Source organism: Zalophus californianus, chromosome 12, assembly GCF_009762305.2.
Source record: "Zalophus californianus isolate mZalCal1 chromosome 12, mZalCal1.pri.v2, whole genome shotgun sequence".
In the NCBI taxonomy this organism is placed as follows: domain Eukaryota; kingdom Metazoa; phylum Chordata; class Mammalia; order Carnivora; family Otariidae; genus Zalophus; species Zalophus californianus.
In genome coordinates this window covers 18,624,581-18,642,815 of record NC_045606.1, presented here as the reverse complement: position 1 = coordinate 18,642,815, position 18,235 = coordinate 18,624,581, and the positions used below count along the sequence as shown (strand labels likewise).

The window sequence follows — 18,235 nt, the reverse complement described above, 5'->3', positions numbered from 1 at the left end:
AAGCATATCTGTTGCATTGGCCAAAATCAGGGCGGCCCGGAGCTGGCTTGTCCCAGCTCAGAGGACTCAGCCATGCACCTCTCCTCCCTCTGTGTTCAGCAAAGTTGGGCTGATGGCTTGAAATGGGTAGGCCATGGTGGGAGTATTAACATCACAGAAATCAGCAAGTGCTTTCCCTGTCACTCTCAAAAGCCAGATATTGGACATTTACCTGCTCACGATTGACTCCTCCTTTTTTTTTTTTTTTTAAAGATTTTGTTTTTAGGTAATCTCTACATCCAACGTGGGGCTAGAACCCACAACCCTGAGATCAAGTCTCATGCTGCACTGACTGAGCCAGCCAGGCGCTGCCCCGATTGGTTCATTTTTTTTTTTAATTTTATTTTATTATGTTATGTTATTCACCATACATTACATCATTAGTTTTTGATGTAGTGTTCCATGATTCATTGTTTGTGCATAACACCCAGTGCTCCATGCAGAACGTGCCCTCCTTAATACCCATCACCAGGCTAACCCATCCCCCCACCCCCCTCCCCTCTAGAACCCTCCGTTTGTTTCTCAGAGTCCATAGTCTCTCATGGTTCGTGTCCCCCTGCGATTTCCACCCCCTTCATTTTTCCCCTCCTGCTATCTTCTTTTTTTTTTTTTAACATATAATGTATTATTTGTTTCAGAGGTACAGGTCTGTGATTCAACAGTCCTACACAATTCACAGCGCTCACCATAGCACATACCCTCCCCAATGTCTATCACCCAGCCGCCCCATCCTTCCCACCCCCCACCACTCCAGCAACACTCAGTTTGTTTCCTGAGATTAAGAATTCCTCATATCAGTGAGGTCATATGATGCATGTCTTTCTCTGATTGATTTATTTCACTCAGCATAATACCCTCCAGTTCCATCCACGTCGCTGCAAATGGCAAGGTTTCATTTTTTGATGGCTGCATAATATTCCATCGTGTATATATACCACATCTTCTTTATCCATTCATCTGTCGATGGGCATCTTGGCTCTTTCCATGATTTGGCTATTGTGACATTGCTCTGATTGCTTCATTTTTTAATTCGACATTTATTGTATGCCTGCCACTATTTTAGGATCCATGTGGCCCTGAACAAGACAGCTCCTTAGAGCTGTAAGGGGAATCCCTAAAGGTAAATTTGAAGTCCAAGGAAACATGAAATATACATGGTTTGAAAGAAAAAGCGCCTGTCAGTGTAACCCATGTGCATTTCCAACACAAGATCTTCAGTGGGAAAGGCCCCCTGTAAAGGAGGATTGCCTTTAAAACCACCCCAGGCATTCCATTTTTGTAACCACCTCCAGGAAGTGGATTCATTGTAATCAATTATACCTGCTCACTTTCAGTTTTTCTCTGGTCCTCTTTCCAGACTTTTTAAGCTTCCAAGCCCAGAGCCAAACACTGTACTCTGTCATACACAAATGTCAGATTACCTCATGGCTCCCGTACATTTCATCATTATTTAGGCCTCTGATATTATACTTGCTGAAATTTTAAAAATATCAAAGCAATACACGCAAATGGTAACAAAATTCTACAGTTTATGATGAGAAGAGAGGAGCTCATGCCTCATCCCAGCCCCCATCCCACCCAAGGCTAACTTGCTCTGCTGAGCCTGGTAACCCTGAATCCTGAATCTCAGTATCCCATTCCGTTTTTCTACAAAATAACACTTCGGTCTCCAGCCGGGGAGGGGGTGGGCAGGGAAAGAGCAGTCCCTTGCCTGCATGGGGGAGGTGACAGGGCTCCCTGGGGTCTGACAACCTCATGTGAGACTTTTCACCCCTTCTCCATTTTCAACCCGTGGCTGCCCCCTCCCCCCTGTGGCACCTGCTGCCCCTGGGGGTCTGGGGAGACAATGGGCCTCTCATTAGTCTTCTCCTTAACCCACTTCGCAACTTTCTTCTTTCTGCTGACACAATTATGGCTCCAAGTCTGCTATTTACTTTTTGTGTCTGTGTAAACTTTTCAAGTTCAAAGTGCACAGCGAAATGAACCAATCTTGAGCCTACGACCTAATAAATATTTTGCCAATGATTATATTCATTTAACAAGTTCCCAGGTCACGATACAGAACATTTCCAGCACCAGAAGCCTCCCTTGTGCCCCCCAAAGGTAAAAGCTATTCTACAAATCCGTCTGTTGGTATTCAAGGCTTTAATTCACCAAGGTTACTTTGAACGCCAATTCATTAATTAAAATGTTGAACGGAACATCCTCTAAGTGCTTGAAGGTGAGTGCCCCTGGAGGCACCCTCTCTGCAGACTAAGTCAGTCCTGTACTCACTGCTGTGCATCTAGTCCATAGCAAATTTGTCTCAGTTTATTGAGTTGGACAGAACCAAAAGACTTGCAAAAATTGCAAACAAAACCAAAAACGTGCATCTGATTTTTTTCAAAAGAAAAGCTCCTAAATCATGGTTTCCTCCTTGCTCACTTCACTTCTGTGGGGCTCTGCCTTTACCCCATTCTGATAAGGTGACAGAATTGTTAGCTTATCCCTGTCAGCCCCAACGTGGTGTCCGGATTACTCAAGAAAATTGGGAGATGCCTGTGTGTGTGTGTGTATGTGTGTGTGTGTGTGTGTGTGTGTGGTTGGTTGGGAGTTAGTAATATCTGGCTAGGAAATCGGATAGGGAAATGAAGGGAGTTGAGAGAAACTGAAAATCCTAATACAGGCTGCATAAGCTCCTATTTTTCTAGCAGCTTCCATAGTGCTTGCTCAGGTCTCAGAGGAAGCAAAGGCTTTTGTGATGATGTTTGCTTTGATTAGAAGTTTACTGAAATATTTGAAGGTGAAAGGGAAGCCCAGAAAACTTCCCAAAATTTCTGAAATTGAGAGAACTTTTCCAATCTTTATGACCGTAGATCAGATTTGTGTTTCGAAATGTCACAATGAATGCAACACCTCCAAGCTATTGGCAAGCTTCCTACAGTGGTTCTATACTGACTCAGACTTTTGTGGGACTGATTTAGTTTTTGAGATATTTAGCTTTTTTTGCACTTTCCTCATTTACTTGCCTAGGTGAGTGGCTTATGAGGATGTACTGGATAGAAAATACACTTATTAAAATACATTCCTGGGAACTGGACTAATCCCAACCGCATCAATAAGCAAGAAATAATCTATCGGGCAAGTAGTTATTGACCAATGGGAAAAATCAAAAAGGAGAAAAAATATTTTAGTAAAAGAAATTCCAGAGACCTGAGTAAGCCAATTACGAGACACAGAGAATTTTATTTTAATTTTTTAAAAATTTTTTAAAGATTTTATTTATTTATTTGACACAGAGAGAGAGAAGAGAGAGAGAGAGAGAGAGATCACAAGCCGGCAGACAGGCAGGCAGAGGGAGAGGGAGAAGCAGGCTTCCCACGGAGCAGGGAGCCCGATGTGGGACTCGATCCCAGGACCCCGGGATCATGACCTGAGCCAAAAGCAGACTTTTAACGACTGAGCCACCCAGGTGCCCCTTATTTTAATTTTTTAAAAAAATATTTTATTTCTTTATTTGTCAGAGAGAGAGAGAGAGAGAGAGAACACAAGCAGGGGGAGTGGAAGAGGGAGAAGCAGGCTTCTTGCCGAGCGGGGAACCCGATGCGGGGCTCGATCCCAGGACCCTGGGATCACGACCTGAGCTGAAGGCAGACGCTTAACCGACTGAGCCTTCCAGGTGTCCCGACACACAGAATTTTAAAACACCGTTGTGGAAAAGTCTGTAGGTGGAGTTTATTTCTACAGGAAGCAGTGAGATACCATGGAAAGAGCTCTAGACCAAAAGAACAGGCTTGCCTATCAGTCAGTCAGCTGTGTGGTCTTTGTACCTTATTTGACCTCTCTGTGTCTCGGTTCCCTCACCTGTAGAAGAATGTCTTTTTTTTTTTTCAAATATTTTATTTATTTATTTATTTGAGAGAGAGAGAGCATGAGAGGGGGGAGGGTCAGAGGGAGAAGCAGACTCCCTGCCGAGCAGGGAGCCCGACGCGGGACTCGATCCCGGGACTCCAGGACCATGACCCGAGCCGAAGGCAGTCGCTCAACCAACTGAGCCACCCAGGCGCCCTGTAGAAGAATGTCTTTAAGATCACTTCTGGTTTTCATAGCGATTCTCCAAGTCTGCGACTAGTACTGAAGGCGGCTTCTCAGAGGTCTAGGTTTGGAAAACACAGAATGTATAGGCTCCTTTCAAAATGGAGTTAAAGGTCACCGGGGCCAACAGAGGGATGGGTGGCCAGTCACAGACAAAGCTCAGGACAAATGGATATATGATGTCCTTGGTGCTAGCAGTACCACACTGAGGTTTTGTGACTCTGGATAATCCATTTGTACAAACGTTTATTTGCAAGGTGTTTACTATGTGCCAAGTTTCAAATCTGCTTCCCCTGGTTTTCTTTTCTGAACAATAGTGAAAATAGTCACTTGGGCCTATTAAAATTCGCTCTGTCTGCCGCTCTCCCCGCTCATGCTCACTCTGTCTGTCTCCTCCCCCCCCCCAAAAAAAGAAGGGAAGTCTTTGAGAAGGCAAGAGGGAGGTGAACCCAAACGCATGTGTTTGTAGGGTTCAAAGATAAACTGAGGCATATTAAAATACTCTAAGAGTTTATTTAAGCAATAAATAAGAGAGAGAGAACGATAAGAAATGTGCCTCAGTTTGCCTTGGAGCTCCAATGGCTCCGCTCTGCGCTTAGTGTGCTTGAACCTGTCTCCAAGCTCGTGTTCCCCATGCCAGGACTTCGCTTTGATCACGAATCTCAAATGTGCTCTCAACGCTGTGGCAATCCAGTTTCACTAGTAATTACTTCATTCTTTCTTCACACTTCTCCCACTTCTCCCAAGCTCCCCCACACACTCAGGTTACCCCGTGGTCACTAAGGAAATGGAAGCTACCAGGTGTGGATTTTCCCTGTCTTCCCAACAGCCAGTCTGCAACCGGCTTCTTCCCCATCGCCCTGGAGGGACGGCCCCTCTTCCTACTGGTCCTTTCATTAAAAAAGGAGGCCCTGAGACCGAGGTGGCTCTAATGCCCCAGTGGCCTATGGAAGCCCCCCACAAACCTCTGCTCGTCAAGGCCTCAAGGTCACGAAAGCAAAACACTAAGGACGACCAGCCACAAACAGCCAACTAGGCTTTAAGCTACAGTCGATCAAAGAACTTCTTTGCTTCCACCTTTTCTCTGTAAAAGTCTCTTCCCTGTTGGTGGCGTGCTCCCAAGCACTTCCTGTTTGGCGCTGCCTGATTCAAATCCATTTTTGCTTAAATAAACTCTTAGAGTATCTTAATATGCCTCAGTTTATCTTTGAACCCTACACACACATGCGTTTGGGTTCACCTCCCTCTTGCCTTCTCAAAGACTTCCCTTCTTTTTTGTGGGGGGAGGAGAGAGACAGAGAGAGAGAGTGAGCATGAGTGGGGAGAGCAGCAGACAGAGAGCGAATTTTAAGCAGGTTCCCGACGTGGGGCTCGATCTCATGACCTGAGCCAAAACCAAGAGTCAGAGCTTAACCCACTTGACCTACTGAGCCACCCAGGGGCCCCTCCCCCCCTTTTTTTAATCACCTCCTGCTTCTTCAGCTTTTCCCCTCCCCCTACCGGCCCAGTCTTATCAGCATATGAAGCATAATCTTGTCTCTTCTCCCTTGAAAAGCAATAAACAAAGAGAAACAAAATCCAAACACTCTCTTGAGCCTTCTGATCTCCTTAAGATTTGTTGACATATCTGAGTTTCCTTCAAACCACCCCAGTCTGGCTGTGGGCCCCACCATGCCATCACACCTGCTTTGCTAAGGTCGCTGTAGTGGGTTGAATAGTAACCCCCCAAACGATAGGTCCAAGTCCTAACTACTGGAACCTGTGAGTGTGAACTTACTTGGAAAAAGATGTAATTAAGTTAAGGATCTGGAGATGAGATCATCCAGGATTTAGGGTGGGCCCTGAGTCCACTGACAGATGTCCTTACAAGAGAAAGGCAGGGGGAAATTTGAGACATGGGAGAGACATTGGGGCTATAAGGCCATGTGAAGACGGGGACAGAGATGAAGGAATGCCATGGACCCCTAGCAGTCAACAGAAACCGGAAGAGGCCAAGAAGGAGTCTCCTCTAGAGCCGTCAAAGGGAAGGCAGCCTGCTTGATTTTGGACTTCCGGTCTCCGGAACTCTGAGAGAATAAATTTTTGCTGCTTTAAGCCCCCATGTAGGGGTAATTTGTTACGGTCACCCTAGGAAACTAACAGTCACCCATGACCTCCATGCTGCATAACTCCAAACACGGTATACCATCTGGATCTAACACTGTGCATGGTATCTGACTCAGTTGACTGTTCCTTCCTGGAGACATCTTATAGCCCTGGCTTTGAGGGAACCACTTTCTGTTGGGTTCTCTCTTCTCTTCTCTTTAGGAATGCTTCATCTTAGGGTTCTTTGCTAGTTTTCCTCTTCCACCTAACTGCTAAGTGTCTGCTCTCCTCGCTCCACATTCTCTCAAGCAATCCCACTCATGCTTGTGGCTCTAAATATCATCCATATACTAAAGGTCCCCAAACCGGTGCCTCCAACTTAGAGCTGCTGATCCTTTCAGTCATGCGTCTATCATGCCCACTTGGCACAGAAGCTTCGGTGGGCCAGTGATCCCACTGAGGAGCCAACATACGCACACAAAAGAGGACTTCTGAGCCTCACCAAACTCTCCTCCTGCCTGCCCCGTGAAAAACTCATTCCTCCTCTGGTTTCCACATCTGAAGAAATGGCAGGCATCTTCACCTAACACAACCTGGGAGTCATTATTCCTTACTCTCAGATCCAATTCCTAAGCAAGTCTTGTCAATTTAATATGTAAGATATATCTTGATTCCATTCACTTCCCCTATCTCTGCTGTCATCATCCTGGGGCAACACGGACATGACGTCTCACCTGGTCTCTTGAACTAGCTTCCGAGTGATTCTCCACCCAGCAGCTCGTCCTTAGGGGATCATGCCATGCCCCTACTTAAAGCCCTTCAAAGGATTCCCATTGAACTGAGCATGAAATCCAAACTCTGTGAGGCCTTTTGTGACCTTGCCTTGCCTTCTGTCCATCTCTCTCCCTCTGCTCCGTCCACAGTGGATCTTCCTTAGGCTCTAAGAACTTACAAGCGTTTCCCACCTTGGACCATCTCTGCCTGGGATTCTCTCCTCCACACTGCGCCTTCAGCTCATTTCCTCAGAGGGGACTCCCGGAGAGTAGTACCCTATCACCCGTTTTAATTTTAATTCTAATTTAATTTTAATTCTCATAGAATTCAATTCTTTCCACCACAGCCTTTGCCACAATCTGTAATTACACATTTGATCGTGTGTTTATTTACTATCTTCCCCACCAGGTGGGTTCCAGAAAGCAGCTGGGACTGTGTTTCTCCTCACTGAGCGCAGGGCGCCTAGCTGAGGGGCAGCCACCACAGGATGCTCCATAAATATTTGTTGAATGAATTCACTCTCTTCTATCAAATGTGTGTTCTAGCAGGAAGGCTCATCAGGTGGGAACACTGTCACCCAGAAGAAAAAAAGAAATAGCAAAAAATCTGCATTTTATAAAAACCCGAAGACTTTGTTTTACAAACATATAAATTATTTTATTTACAAAGCCATGTTACAAAAAAAAAAAAAAAGGCCAAAAAAAAAAAAAAGTACAATCGCTCACTGGAGAATGTCTCCAGGCCTGGTGCTGAACCATGGCAGTATCAATAGATACATGTTTGTTCTTTCCTTTTAAAACTGTAAGCCATAGAATTTGCTATTTACACCTACTTTAGACATTTATTCTGCTTACAATATCACAGGCATGGAATGAATTCTATCTGATAGTGCTAATACGTAAAGGTTGCAGGGACAAAGAAGGAAAATACTTAGTGTTACAAAATAGGGACCGTAGAAAAGAAACCCACTCCACAAGTGTGGCGTTTGCTTAGAATGTTGGGACATGCTTTCTCCAAAATTCTTCTGGAAAAGGTTCTAAAATTGGTAAGTAGGAAAGGACAAATGAGCAGGTGTAAATTCTTGTCTGTGCAACAACAGTGACTGAATATACCCCATGACTGACCAGCTACGTAAAACCCGCAGAGTTTTGTTAAAGTGCCATGGGCTGACAGCATAACAAAATAGAAGGTGTAAATAGAAAATTTCTTTTTTTTTCCTTTTTTAAAACAAGAGTTCACTGAGAATCGGCAATAATAGAATATGCTGTAGAAACTATTCTCTACAAAGGTTGATCAGCGTTATTTACAATTGGTACATTGATACAAAAGAAGGCATACAAGTTATCCAAGTCGCTTTTTTTTTTTTTTATGGCTGACAGGTCTATGCATTGTGTTATGCTAAACCACCAGAGCTTTCGAGCCTCTATGGCTGATGACAAGTCACGAGATCTTCAGGCAAATGGGGGGTGGTGGTCGTGGTGTGCGTGCGTGTGTGTGTGTGTGTGTGTGTGTGTGTGCAGTCAAGGGGCTGGGGTGGGATGCGCAGAACAGAAGTACCCAAAGGGTCTCACCCTAATAATGCTTTATAGGCTGGTCCAGTTGAACTCCATTAAAACAAACCCAAAGAAAACCTTTTATTTGCATTCTATTTTTCAAGCTGTGAGTTTTTAATACATCATTATAAAGTAAACCTGTGGTTGATTGTGAAGGAAGAAACACCATGGGTTTTCCCTTTTTGCTCAGTTTTCCAGAAATGTCCTCACCTTGGTCAGAGCCAGGCTTTCACCAAGTAAGCAGCATTCGGTGGGGAGCCTCTTTATTCCAGCTTGCAATTCAAGATGTAGACAGCTAAAATGTTTAAGCCTACTGAATTGCTCCTTTCGTCCCTGTCAAGAGACATTATTTCTCAGAAGCAGCCACTTAAACTCTCAACCTTTGTTTTCCCTCTTTGAGTGTAAGAGTTTATAAATCAGAGGGTTATTTTGTTGCTGAGATTTTTTTGTTTTTTTTGTTTTTGTTTTTTTACTCCTGCAAGTTTTACAACTTAAAATAAATTATAAAAAAACAACAGACTTCTAAAACCGAACGAGACAAAAATTGTGCAAAAATAACAAAGATATGTACATACTTTTCAGTCTGAAGAAATGTACAATAAAAACATAATTCAAAGAACATTTTAAAAATATAAACATTGCTTAAACTTTCCTACGTTTCATATTGTTTCTGAAACTATTCTGGTCAGTTAGCTCTGTAATATAGTAAAACATAAATTATTACAAAATTAACACTATAAAAATTTACTTTAAGAATATCTTCTAAACTTTTTTTCCAAAGGGTCTAACCTGTTTATAATTTCTTAAACATTTTATAAGTCTTAAAATCTGCCTTAACTTTTTTTTTTAAAAAAGAAAAGTAACCACCTTCCCTTCAATTTGTAGTCTCTTTTTCCCAAGACGTAAATAAACCGGCATATAAGTGCACTTTTAACACTGTAGAAATAAAAATGAAATAATCTGAACTAATGTTCTGGTACCTAATATCAACTCCTGATTTTTAAAAAAATCTTCATTTTATATTAAAAATTTTAGGAATCCTATAAGAAACACAGTCAGTGCAATTCCATTGATACAAATCACTCCGTTTGCTTCCCGTCTTTGCGAAATCCAATGTGGTGAAACGTAACAGTAGTCTGATCTTTGGGTTGTGGGGATGGGAAGGAAAAGGGAAACTTGAGGGTAGGGATGAGGGTTTGGGTCTAGCTGCAAAACTGGCATTCATTTCTGATTTAGGGATGAAGCAAAACTTCCTAGTATCTCTTGCTATTATATCGGGTACAAGTTTCATGATTAATAGCACAGAATGCCTATTTCATATTGTGAATTCCTTTCCTGATTCCCATTCCCTAGTAGAGCATGTGGTATTGCTATGTCTTTCAAAATGCCACTGTGAACAGTTTCAGAGTTGTAGGGCTCTAGCTTCTCTCTTCCCGCTCTTCCAAATAGCTCTTCTTCACTAAGTGGTCGCTGAGCTCACTACACCTCCCTGGGGTGGCTGGATCAGAGTGGGGGCTTGTGATAGCTTAGCACAAGCTGATCGATGGGTGTGCTGACTGCATGGGACCCTGGGGCCCAGGGCACGGAGGTGGGTGGGCAGGGCTAGTGTTTATTACTTAACCCTCCATGGAAGCTTTCTCTCAGACCCTTCCTGCACCCCCAGCCCTGCCTTTCCTCCTCTTGTCTCACCCCAGAGGGCAGCTTGAGAACTTCCACCACTGTGGAAGCTGTGTCTCAAGCCCTGAGTGGCTTCCTGGGGTCTCGTGCCCTTCTCCCTGGGATTTCTCCATCTCTGGTTCGCCTCGCTTTGGCGCCCTTGTACACCCGCACCCTGGAAGGGATTCTGCAACATGGATCCCTAACAAGCTCAGGTGATCAGCCACCCGGTTTCCTCTGCCTTTTGAGGGGTATCGTCCCCCACGCATAAGCTCTGCTTCTTGCCACCTTCTGGGCCCATTCCAGCCCCTGTCCCTGACCCAGATCCTCTCTGAGCTGCACAGCTGGACAGTGGTATCGGCTGAACGACATAGTTCAATGGCCAATCTTCTCCGTTCTGCGCATAGCATCTGGCTCGCGCAGTGCCGGCGCAGCGCGGAAACCTGACGAGGACGCTCAGCCCAGGCGGGGCTCCCCGCTCTCGGGTCCCCAGACACAGGCTCTTCCCCAGCAAAGCCCCTCCCCCAGCACGCTGGCCAGGGGGGCGCCAGTGGGCGGCAGGTGGGAGGGGACGGAAGGGACGGGTGGGAGAGGTCAAGGAAAGGAGCACCGCACTTGCTCAAGTTCAAGAGTCTCAGACCACGCCAACCGGGAACGGACACTCTGCCATGACTGCTCGCGTGGCTGGCGCGAAATGATGGTGCAGTAGCAGCATCGGAAGCTAGAGGGGCGACCCCAAACTTGGAAGAACGCATACACATGGCAAATGAAAGAACCGAAACAAAACACTGGTACTGTTTTCTGTAAATCTTAAATTCACGTTCTTTTGCCTTTTGCTTTTTTCTTCAAAACTAAAAACTGGTCAATTAAAAAAGGAAGAAGCAAGGCCAGAGCCACAGGCACGGCACAGGAAGCCGACTCTCCCCGGCTGCGCACCCCGCCCTCCTCCCGCCTCGGCCTTGGGGCGGCCAGGCATTGGTTTGGAAGTGGCTTCACAGTCTTGTTATGGAAGAGTCCTTATCCTGCCCGTTCTGTTTGTGGTCTTCTAGGAAAGAAAAGAAAAGCTTGTTTCAAAACCATACACTTGGGATGACCCGCAAGAATTCAAGAACAGAGGCTCAGTTTTCGCGGCTGATACGGAGCCACCTCCCGCCGAAGGCAACGGTGATGGGCAAGTGAGGCGCCGGATGTGGAGGGCTCGGGGCACCTGACGCGGCCACGCAGATCCTCGCTCCGGGGAAGACACAGGGACACATCCCGTGCACGTGCACGGAGGGGGTCCCCTCCTGCAGAGAGAACTGGAATAATGGACCCGTCTTTGTTTTTTTCCTCTCTTGCTTTACCTCTTCCTACCTAACCTGTAGACCACATGGAGAATTCTCTAAGGAAGACGTCTAGTGTTGGATTAAGCATAGAGGCTTTGGGTTCAAGTTACTTAGCCTTAGTCTGGGCATCTTCAATTTATAACATGAGGATCATCGTTTGTCCCTCACAGGGTTGCTATAAGGATTATATGTATGTAATGTATGTAAAGGGCTCAGCATAGCTCCTGCAGAGAAAAGCCTCAACAAACGCTATTTTATTATTATTACGTTCGTTAAGGGTGACCGCGTAGCCAACAGGTGCACTCTGCAGACTGTGCGGGAGGCCAGTCACGAACAGGGGCAGGTTACCAGGGCACAGACGCCCCCTTCTCTGCGTCGTCCCCCCTACGACCTCCCACACAGATGCTCAGGCACAAAATGGTGGAGACACTCTCCTTGATCTGGGGATACAAAAACTATTTCCCTATAATCTTCACCCAAACACTACCCAACACTGGTGGGGAAACCCCAAAGGCCAAAATGCAGACAAACATACTGCAATTTGGTATCTACAAAACCAACAGCGCATCTAAGAGGACAGAACACAGCTATGCATGTATTTCTTTCCAGTGACGTAGAACACGCCTTACCCCACCCTTTACCCTCCCTGGCCTTCCTCAGAGGCACACACACTGCACTGGAGAAAATAATTTGTACACTGACTACTTTCACACTTTTGAGTTTGTAAAAACTCCTAGATCTATCCCGGATATTCCCACCATGAAACCACATCTTGAACAGTAGCCACGACTCACCAGAGGCCTTGAGAAGGGACTGATGGATCAGTGCCCCGAGCAAGGCCCTTCGGTCAGCTCATTAATTTTCACAATAACCTTAGGAGGGAGGTGTCACCTTTGCCATTTAACAGATGGAAACACTGAGACTCAGAGAAGGAGGATGCCTGATATCACACCGCTGCGATTAATAATTGGGGCTAAGACCTATGTGTTTGTTACGTGTCAGGCATTTTCTAGAGGCTTTATGTGAAAAAATTAATTTAATCCTCACAAAAGCCGTGTGGGGTAGGGGCCGTTTATGATCCCTTGTGGGTGAGGAAACTGAAGCACAGGGAAGTTAAGTAACTTAGCTAAGGACACACAGCTACTAACAAGATGGCCAAGCTCTAGAAGCCAGAAAGCCATGCTCTTAACTGGAGCTGAGGTGTGAGGCAGGGTCTGCGCCAATGCCCTCGCTCCAACTGCTGGGGACCCCATGTCCTTTTGCCCCCTGGTAACTTACCGGCCGGCTGTGTCCTGGGCTGGATATGCTTGAAGGACTGGATTGTGACAAAGCTAGGCTGCTATTTTTCCCGACCTGAAAGACACCACAGACGTCGCACTCAGATCCACCAGCCAGCCTGAGGCGAGCGACCCCCGGTATCCGGCGCCGCCCGGGGTCCAACAGCGCCCTCCAGTGGTGAGCCGCTCGCGTTTCCGTCTTAGATGGCGGAGAGGACGCAAACGGCTCCGGGGGCACCTCCCGTCCTACAGGGAAGGTGCAATGGAGGGGAGCTCTTAATTCTGCTTCCCAGATGTAGCATGTGAGTTCCAGGGGTGAGGATGAAGGCGTCTGGCGAGAGCCTCGCCCGTCCTGGGGCGGGGGAGGCATTTGCCCCTGCAGAGGCCCCTGCTTCTCCACCTCTGACCTCCCAGACCGGTCCCAGAAGGCTCCCCGGGACTAGATCAGCATAAGAGCTTGCCTCTTATTCTGGGTCCGTTTTCCTGGCCACGGGACACAGCGACCACCTTGCTGTTCTTCAGAAAACTAGCCAAATGGCCCTGGGCTTCCCGCTTCCAGGGGGAGCCGGCGCGGGGTCCCAGGAGGCGGCACCGGGGGCCTGTGGGTGTGGCCTCCGGGCTCCTCCCCTTTCTCTGCGACCGGCCTGGGCCCGTGGCGGGCGGCTTCCTCCCAGCCCACAGGCAGCTCCTCCTTGGGCCTATAAAGAGCTCGTCCTCTGTGTTAACTCACCTTTGCATAAAGACGTCCGCCTTATACTCGCAGTCCTGTTTTTTTGTTCAATTTAATATCTCTGTGAGAAACGCTCTGGTCTTACACCTACCGGATACAATTAAATAGATCCCCAGTTGGTTCGCAAAGCACGTTTACCTTGAATTTCTCAACCTACCTCGTGCTTCTCCCAGTCTCCTAACAGAATCGACACAGACTGCAAAGGCCTTTCCCCAGCACTTGGACATCACCGGGGGTGACCCTGGACACAGGTCTTCTAAATGGCCCGGTGACAAGCACCCAGGTATCACCCACATGAGAGAGCCGATGCGGGCTAGACACGCGGCAGCTGTCCAAGGCATCAGCTTTTTTGATTTCCCTCTTCATAAATACTCTGGTAGAGGTCTGTCTGCTCCTTTCTCCACTGGTTTTGACTAATTCATTGTGTTTGCTAAACATTTCGGACGGTCCTGCTCGCCCAAGAACAAACGGCAACGTCCACTCAGTACCGAGACGTTCCATGAACACAGAGGCATGAAGGTTAAGAGCCCAGACTACAGAGCCAAACTGCCTGGGTTTAAATCTCTGCCCTACTATTTCCTTGCTGTGTGACTTTGGGCATGTTGTTTAACCTTCCTGTGCCTGGGTTTACTCATTTGTAAAATGGGGGGTAATAACAGGTAACAATTAAATGACAATATATCTGAAGTGCTCGGAACAGAGCTCATCCCCTAAGTGTTTGTGGCTAGAACTTTATTGAAAATGGGTGACACTAGGGGGCGCCTGGATGGCTCAGTCGGTAAGTATCTGATTCTTGATCTCAGGGTTGTGAGTTCAAGCCCCAGGTTGTCAGGGTGTGGCCTGTAAGCCAATAGGGTGACACCCCTGACCTGCTGACTCAGAGTCTCCACCTTAATAAGACACACACACCCCCACACACCCCCCTCCCAGGGGATTCCTGTACACATTCAAGTTTAGGAAGCCCTGGTTCTGCCCTTCATCATCCTGAGGCCTGAAGGTGTCCCCAACCAGCCGTGTAGTCTCAGGAGAGGGCCCTGTGGGTGCTGGCCCCCATCCTCTGCACCCTTGGAATTGGGGGGTTAGAACGGTGGGACATCTGCCACAGCTGTGGACGGGTGTGAGTGTCCCGGGCTCCAGTGTGAGCACCTACATCTCCCCGTCTCACCTTGGCCTCAGTTTGCAGTTTGTCTGGCCCTTGGGATCCAAACGTGCTGTTTCTCATGTGTCTACTTGTGATTTGTGAATCCCCCTCAAGATGCTCTCTTCCTGAGCTTTTACAAGCCTCACAGAAAGATGACATAAAACATTAACAACTGCCTCTCCTCTCTCCAAAGTCCTCATCCCCACACAGGGCTGGGCTGAGGGTCCGGCCCACTTAATTCTAAACCTGGGCAGCGGCAGCCCACCCTCTGGGCCGTGGGGCACAAGCTCTCTGCCACCTGTGCCCTCTGCGCCCCAAAGCGGCAGCACCTGGAGGGGGTGGGGCCTCTCAATAGCCTCCCTGCCTCCCCCCTGCCCCGACCCGGGGGTCGGAGAGGGGGGAGGACCAGGCTGAAGGATGCCTGAGCTTGGACTCTTCTCACCCCATCATCCTGGGCTTCCTCACCATATGCCCTCCTACTTGCACAGTGGCACCATCGGACACGTCTGGGCCAGTTGGTGTGAGATGCAGTTTTACTGTAGGAGCGGGAATACTCAGTCACCGGGAGGCAGCCGCAACCAGCCACCACACCCCAGGTGGCCCCCCGCCCCCCCATCACTGAACCTGCCTGGGCCCCGGGCTCTTCCTAAGGGGCTTCCCAGAGACCTGACTGAATGAAATTGTCCTCAGAGCTCAAGATACAGAAGAGGCAGAAGTGGAGGGGGACCTCCGCTTCTCCCCATGCCTCAGTTTCCTCGTCTGTACAAATGCACCAACCGCTCTGGGTGGCAGGGCTTAAACGAAGTGACATTTGCACAGTGCTTAGAACAGCCCAGCACACAGCAAGAGCTGCACAAAGTATGTGTTCACTAAACCGTCCTCAGAACCGAGGCCGCTCTGTTCCTGGGCCTGAGCTGCCCGGCTCAGCAGGAGCGCCGCCCAGCCCGCTCCGTCCCCCAGAGCCCACGAAGGCCGAACCGGGGGGCCCCCGGAAGCACGGGTCCCTTACCTGCCGAGAGGAGGTGCTGTTAACGGGATCGGGCACCGGTGCGAGAAGGCTGGGCGGGTTCTTTTTGTGAACGCTATTCATACCAGGCATTTTAGTGATTTTACAGGCTTTGCTACTAGAACTCGAGTTCTTACGCTTTTTTCCTTCTGATTTGTCAAAAGAGAGGGGCAGCGAAGACACGGCATTGTGTGAGGCCAGAGAGAGGTCCCCTGCAAGGGAGGGCACAGAGAGGGGACAGGAGTCACTGCTGCCGCCCCCCGAGCCCCCGTGTCTCACTAGGTCCGCGGGGCCGCCGGGCAGCGAGGTCCGTCCTGAGGGCTCCAGTTTGGCACTGAGTGGGCTCACCCCATTGTTTGAGTTGTGCACAGACAGACTGTTATAGGGAGGGGCCGCCTGATAGGAGTTCAAAGCTGAACTGGCATTCAAGACACAGTTCTTTTTGTGGGGCCCTGATAATGGAGACGAGAGGGATGTCTGCAAGGTTAATGAGGAGGAGGAGGAAGTCGAAGGCTGCGGCTTCCTCTTTTTGTTACTTGGAGACTCGTCGCTACGGGCGGACAGGTCTTTGCCTTTTGAGGATTTGCTGGTTTTGGTTTTGGATGGCTTGTGGGAGGGGGAAGGGATGACGGCTGGTATCGGGGACACGGCGGATGGGGCCTTGAAGGTTGAGTCCATGATGCTGAGGGTTGCGGCCACATGGGGGAAAGCTGTGGTGTGTGACATGAGGGCGCTCGGGTCCGGCGACGCCACAAAAGCTGCGTTTGAGAGCATGGCTGATGTCATTATGTAAGAAGAGGTGAGTCTCGAGCTGATGGGAGCTGAAGGAAGATACACAGCACTGGGGTTGTTGAAAGGCTGGGAAACGGATGCTGGAACGGGGGTGGTGATGTGGGCTGCCGGCGAGGGCATGGGGCTATCTGCCGCAGGAGGGATCTTCCTAAACATGAGAGAAGAGTGAAAGAGAAACCGTGAGAAACAGGCTTGGCGGTGCCCCGGAGGCTCGAGTACGTGTGAGCAGCAGGGCTCCACAGAAACCCGCTCGAGCCACACTATGGAAGATGAAGCCTTGAAGGATGGCGGACTCTGAATTATGGCCCTTCCCTGTGGTTCCCCCCATTGCAACATCCAGCAACCTAGTGTGAATCACTTGCAGGTTCTCAGATCCTTTTCTCCATGCCTGGCTACTGCATAATAGCTGATTTGGGTTCATGAATAAAGGCGAATGTTATTTAGAATATAAATTTCCCAACAGTGTTCTCTCTCTCTCTCTCTCTCTCTCTATTTTTTGGCAGTGATGATGGTGATTGTTAATGAGCGGTAGTCATTTCACAGGTAGGTCCCGGCTTGAGTAAGTGTGAGGACAGGGCTTTGCCACCTGTACCTGAGGGACAGGCCTGCACACTGCCTCTCGGGCCTTCCCAGCCCTTTGGTCCTCACCCCCGCCACCCCCGGCTGGCAGGCCAGCATCCTCTTGCCTTGGCTGTCTGCAGCCTCCACTTTGTTCTGTGGAGAAGCATGAACACGTGGGCTCGGGGCTGCTGGCTCCCATATATTCTTATTCACCTCACCCAACCTCAGCTCTCGCCCTGAGGAGCTACGATGGGGGTGTGGCTGCCCCTCCACAGGTCTTCCCGTCCCTGTGTTAGGATGCGGTGAGAGGGCAGGGACATACAGGGATCCAGACCAGGGGGTCAGGAATTTCCAGTTTGTTCTGAAGACAGATGCAGGATATGGGCACAGGAGAATACACGGTCGGTGGGGGGGAGGGGGTGTCTTCCAGGAGGTTGGGGTGCCTGGGAGCAAACTCCCTGTCTCCTGCACTCTGTGGGGCCCAGGCCAGCATCGGGTGGCGGGTCATTCCTAGGGCCTTCCTATAAGCTCCATCTGTTGACTCCCACCTCCAAACCATGGTCTGACTCGATGTCACTGCTACTCTGGGAACCAGGAGGGGCACAGGGGCCTTGGGGGTCACCATTTGTTCCTGATTTTTTTTTTTTTTTTTTTTTTTTTTTTGCAGGAAAGGATACTGACCTCAGGAGCCAGGTGAATATTTTCAAATGGGCTCTTTCTACCTTGCCCCTAGCTCCCCCTCCCCGCTTCCCTGGAAATCATTTTCAGTGTAGCTGAGCTCCCCCCAGCAGTCAGGAACTAGCTCTCTTTCTCTGAAAGCAGCACTTGAAGGTGGGCCACTTGGGACTTGCACCCCCAGGGCTTCGAGCAGGTGTGAGACAGGGCCTCTGGAAATTCCCTGGCTCCTTGGAAGCCACCCTCTCAGCTGTAGCAGCAGGATTGGGCGCCCCTGGATGCCAGAAAGAGGCCCCACTGAGGAGGAAATTCCTCTCCTAGTGCTGCCCTGAGGACTTGGTTTTCTGCCTGCAATTTGGTGGAGCTTATGGCTTCCATCTTTAGGGTGGAATCCAGAGAAGTCCTTGAATACAGAAGCACAGGGTCCTTGAAAACATCAGATCAAACGGATCAAATATAAGAGGAAAAATGTTGCCAATCCACTGTGGCCATGATGGCGTTTGAAAATCTACTTTTTCTTAAGCCCAAAGGACATAAAAGGCCTGTC

General features: G+C 48.6%; 1 protein-coding gene across 11 annotated transcripts in view; it reads right to left on the bottom strand.

The window, feature by feature from the left end:
- Positions 1–7,653: 7,653 nt before the first annotated feature.
- ATXN7L1 (ataxin 7 like 1) overlaps positions 7,654–18,235 on the bottom strand; it is a 230,425-nt gene continuing 219,843 nt past the window's right edge. For 8 of the 11 annotated variants that reach the window (XM_027573333.2, XM_027573335.2, XM_027573337.2 and 5 more), the window contains 3 exons: positions 15,664–16,600; positions 12,785–12,859; positions 7,654–11,226 (listed from right to left, as the gene is read on the bottom strand). In XM_027573333.2, coding sequence (XP_027429134.1) covers positions 11,185–11,226; positions 12,785–12,859; positions 15,664–16,600 — 1,054 coding nt within the window. In that variant the 3' untranslated portion in view covers positions 7,654–11,184. Of the gene's footprint in view, positions 11,227–12,784; positions 12,860–13,513; positions 13,601–15,663; positions 16,601–18,235 lie in introns of all 11 variants that reach the window. The other 3 variants (XM_027573334.2, XM_027573338.2, XR_003516382.1) reach the window with 2 other exon arrangements.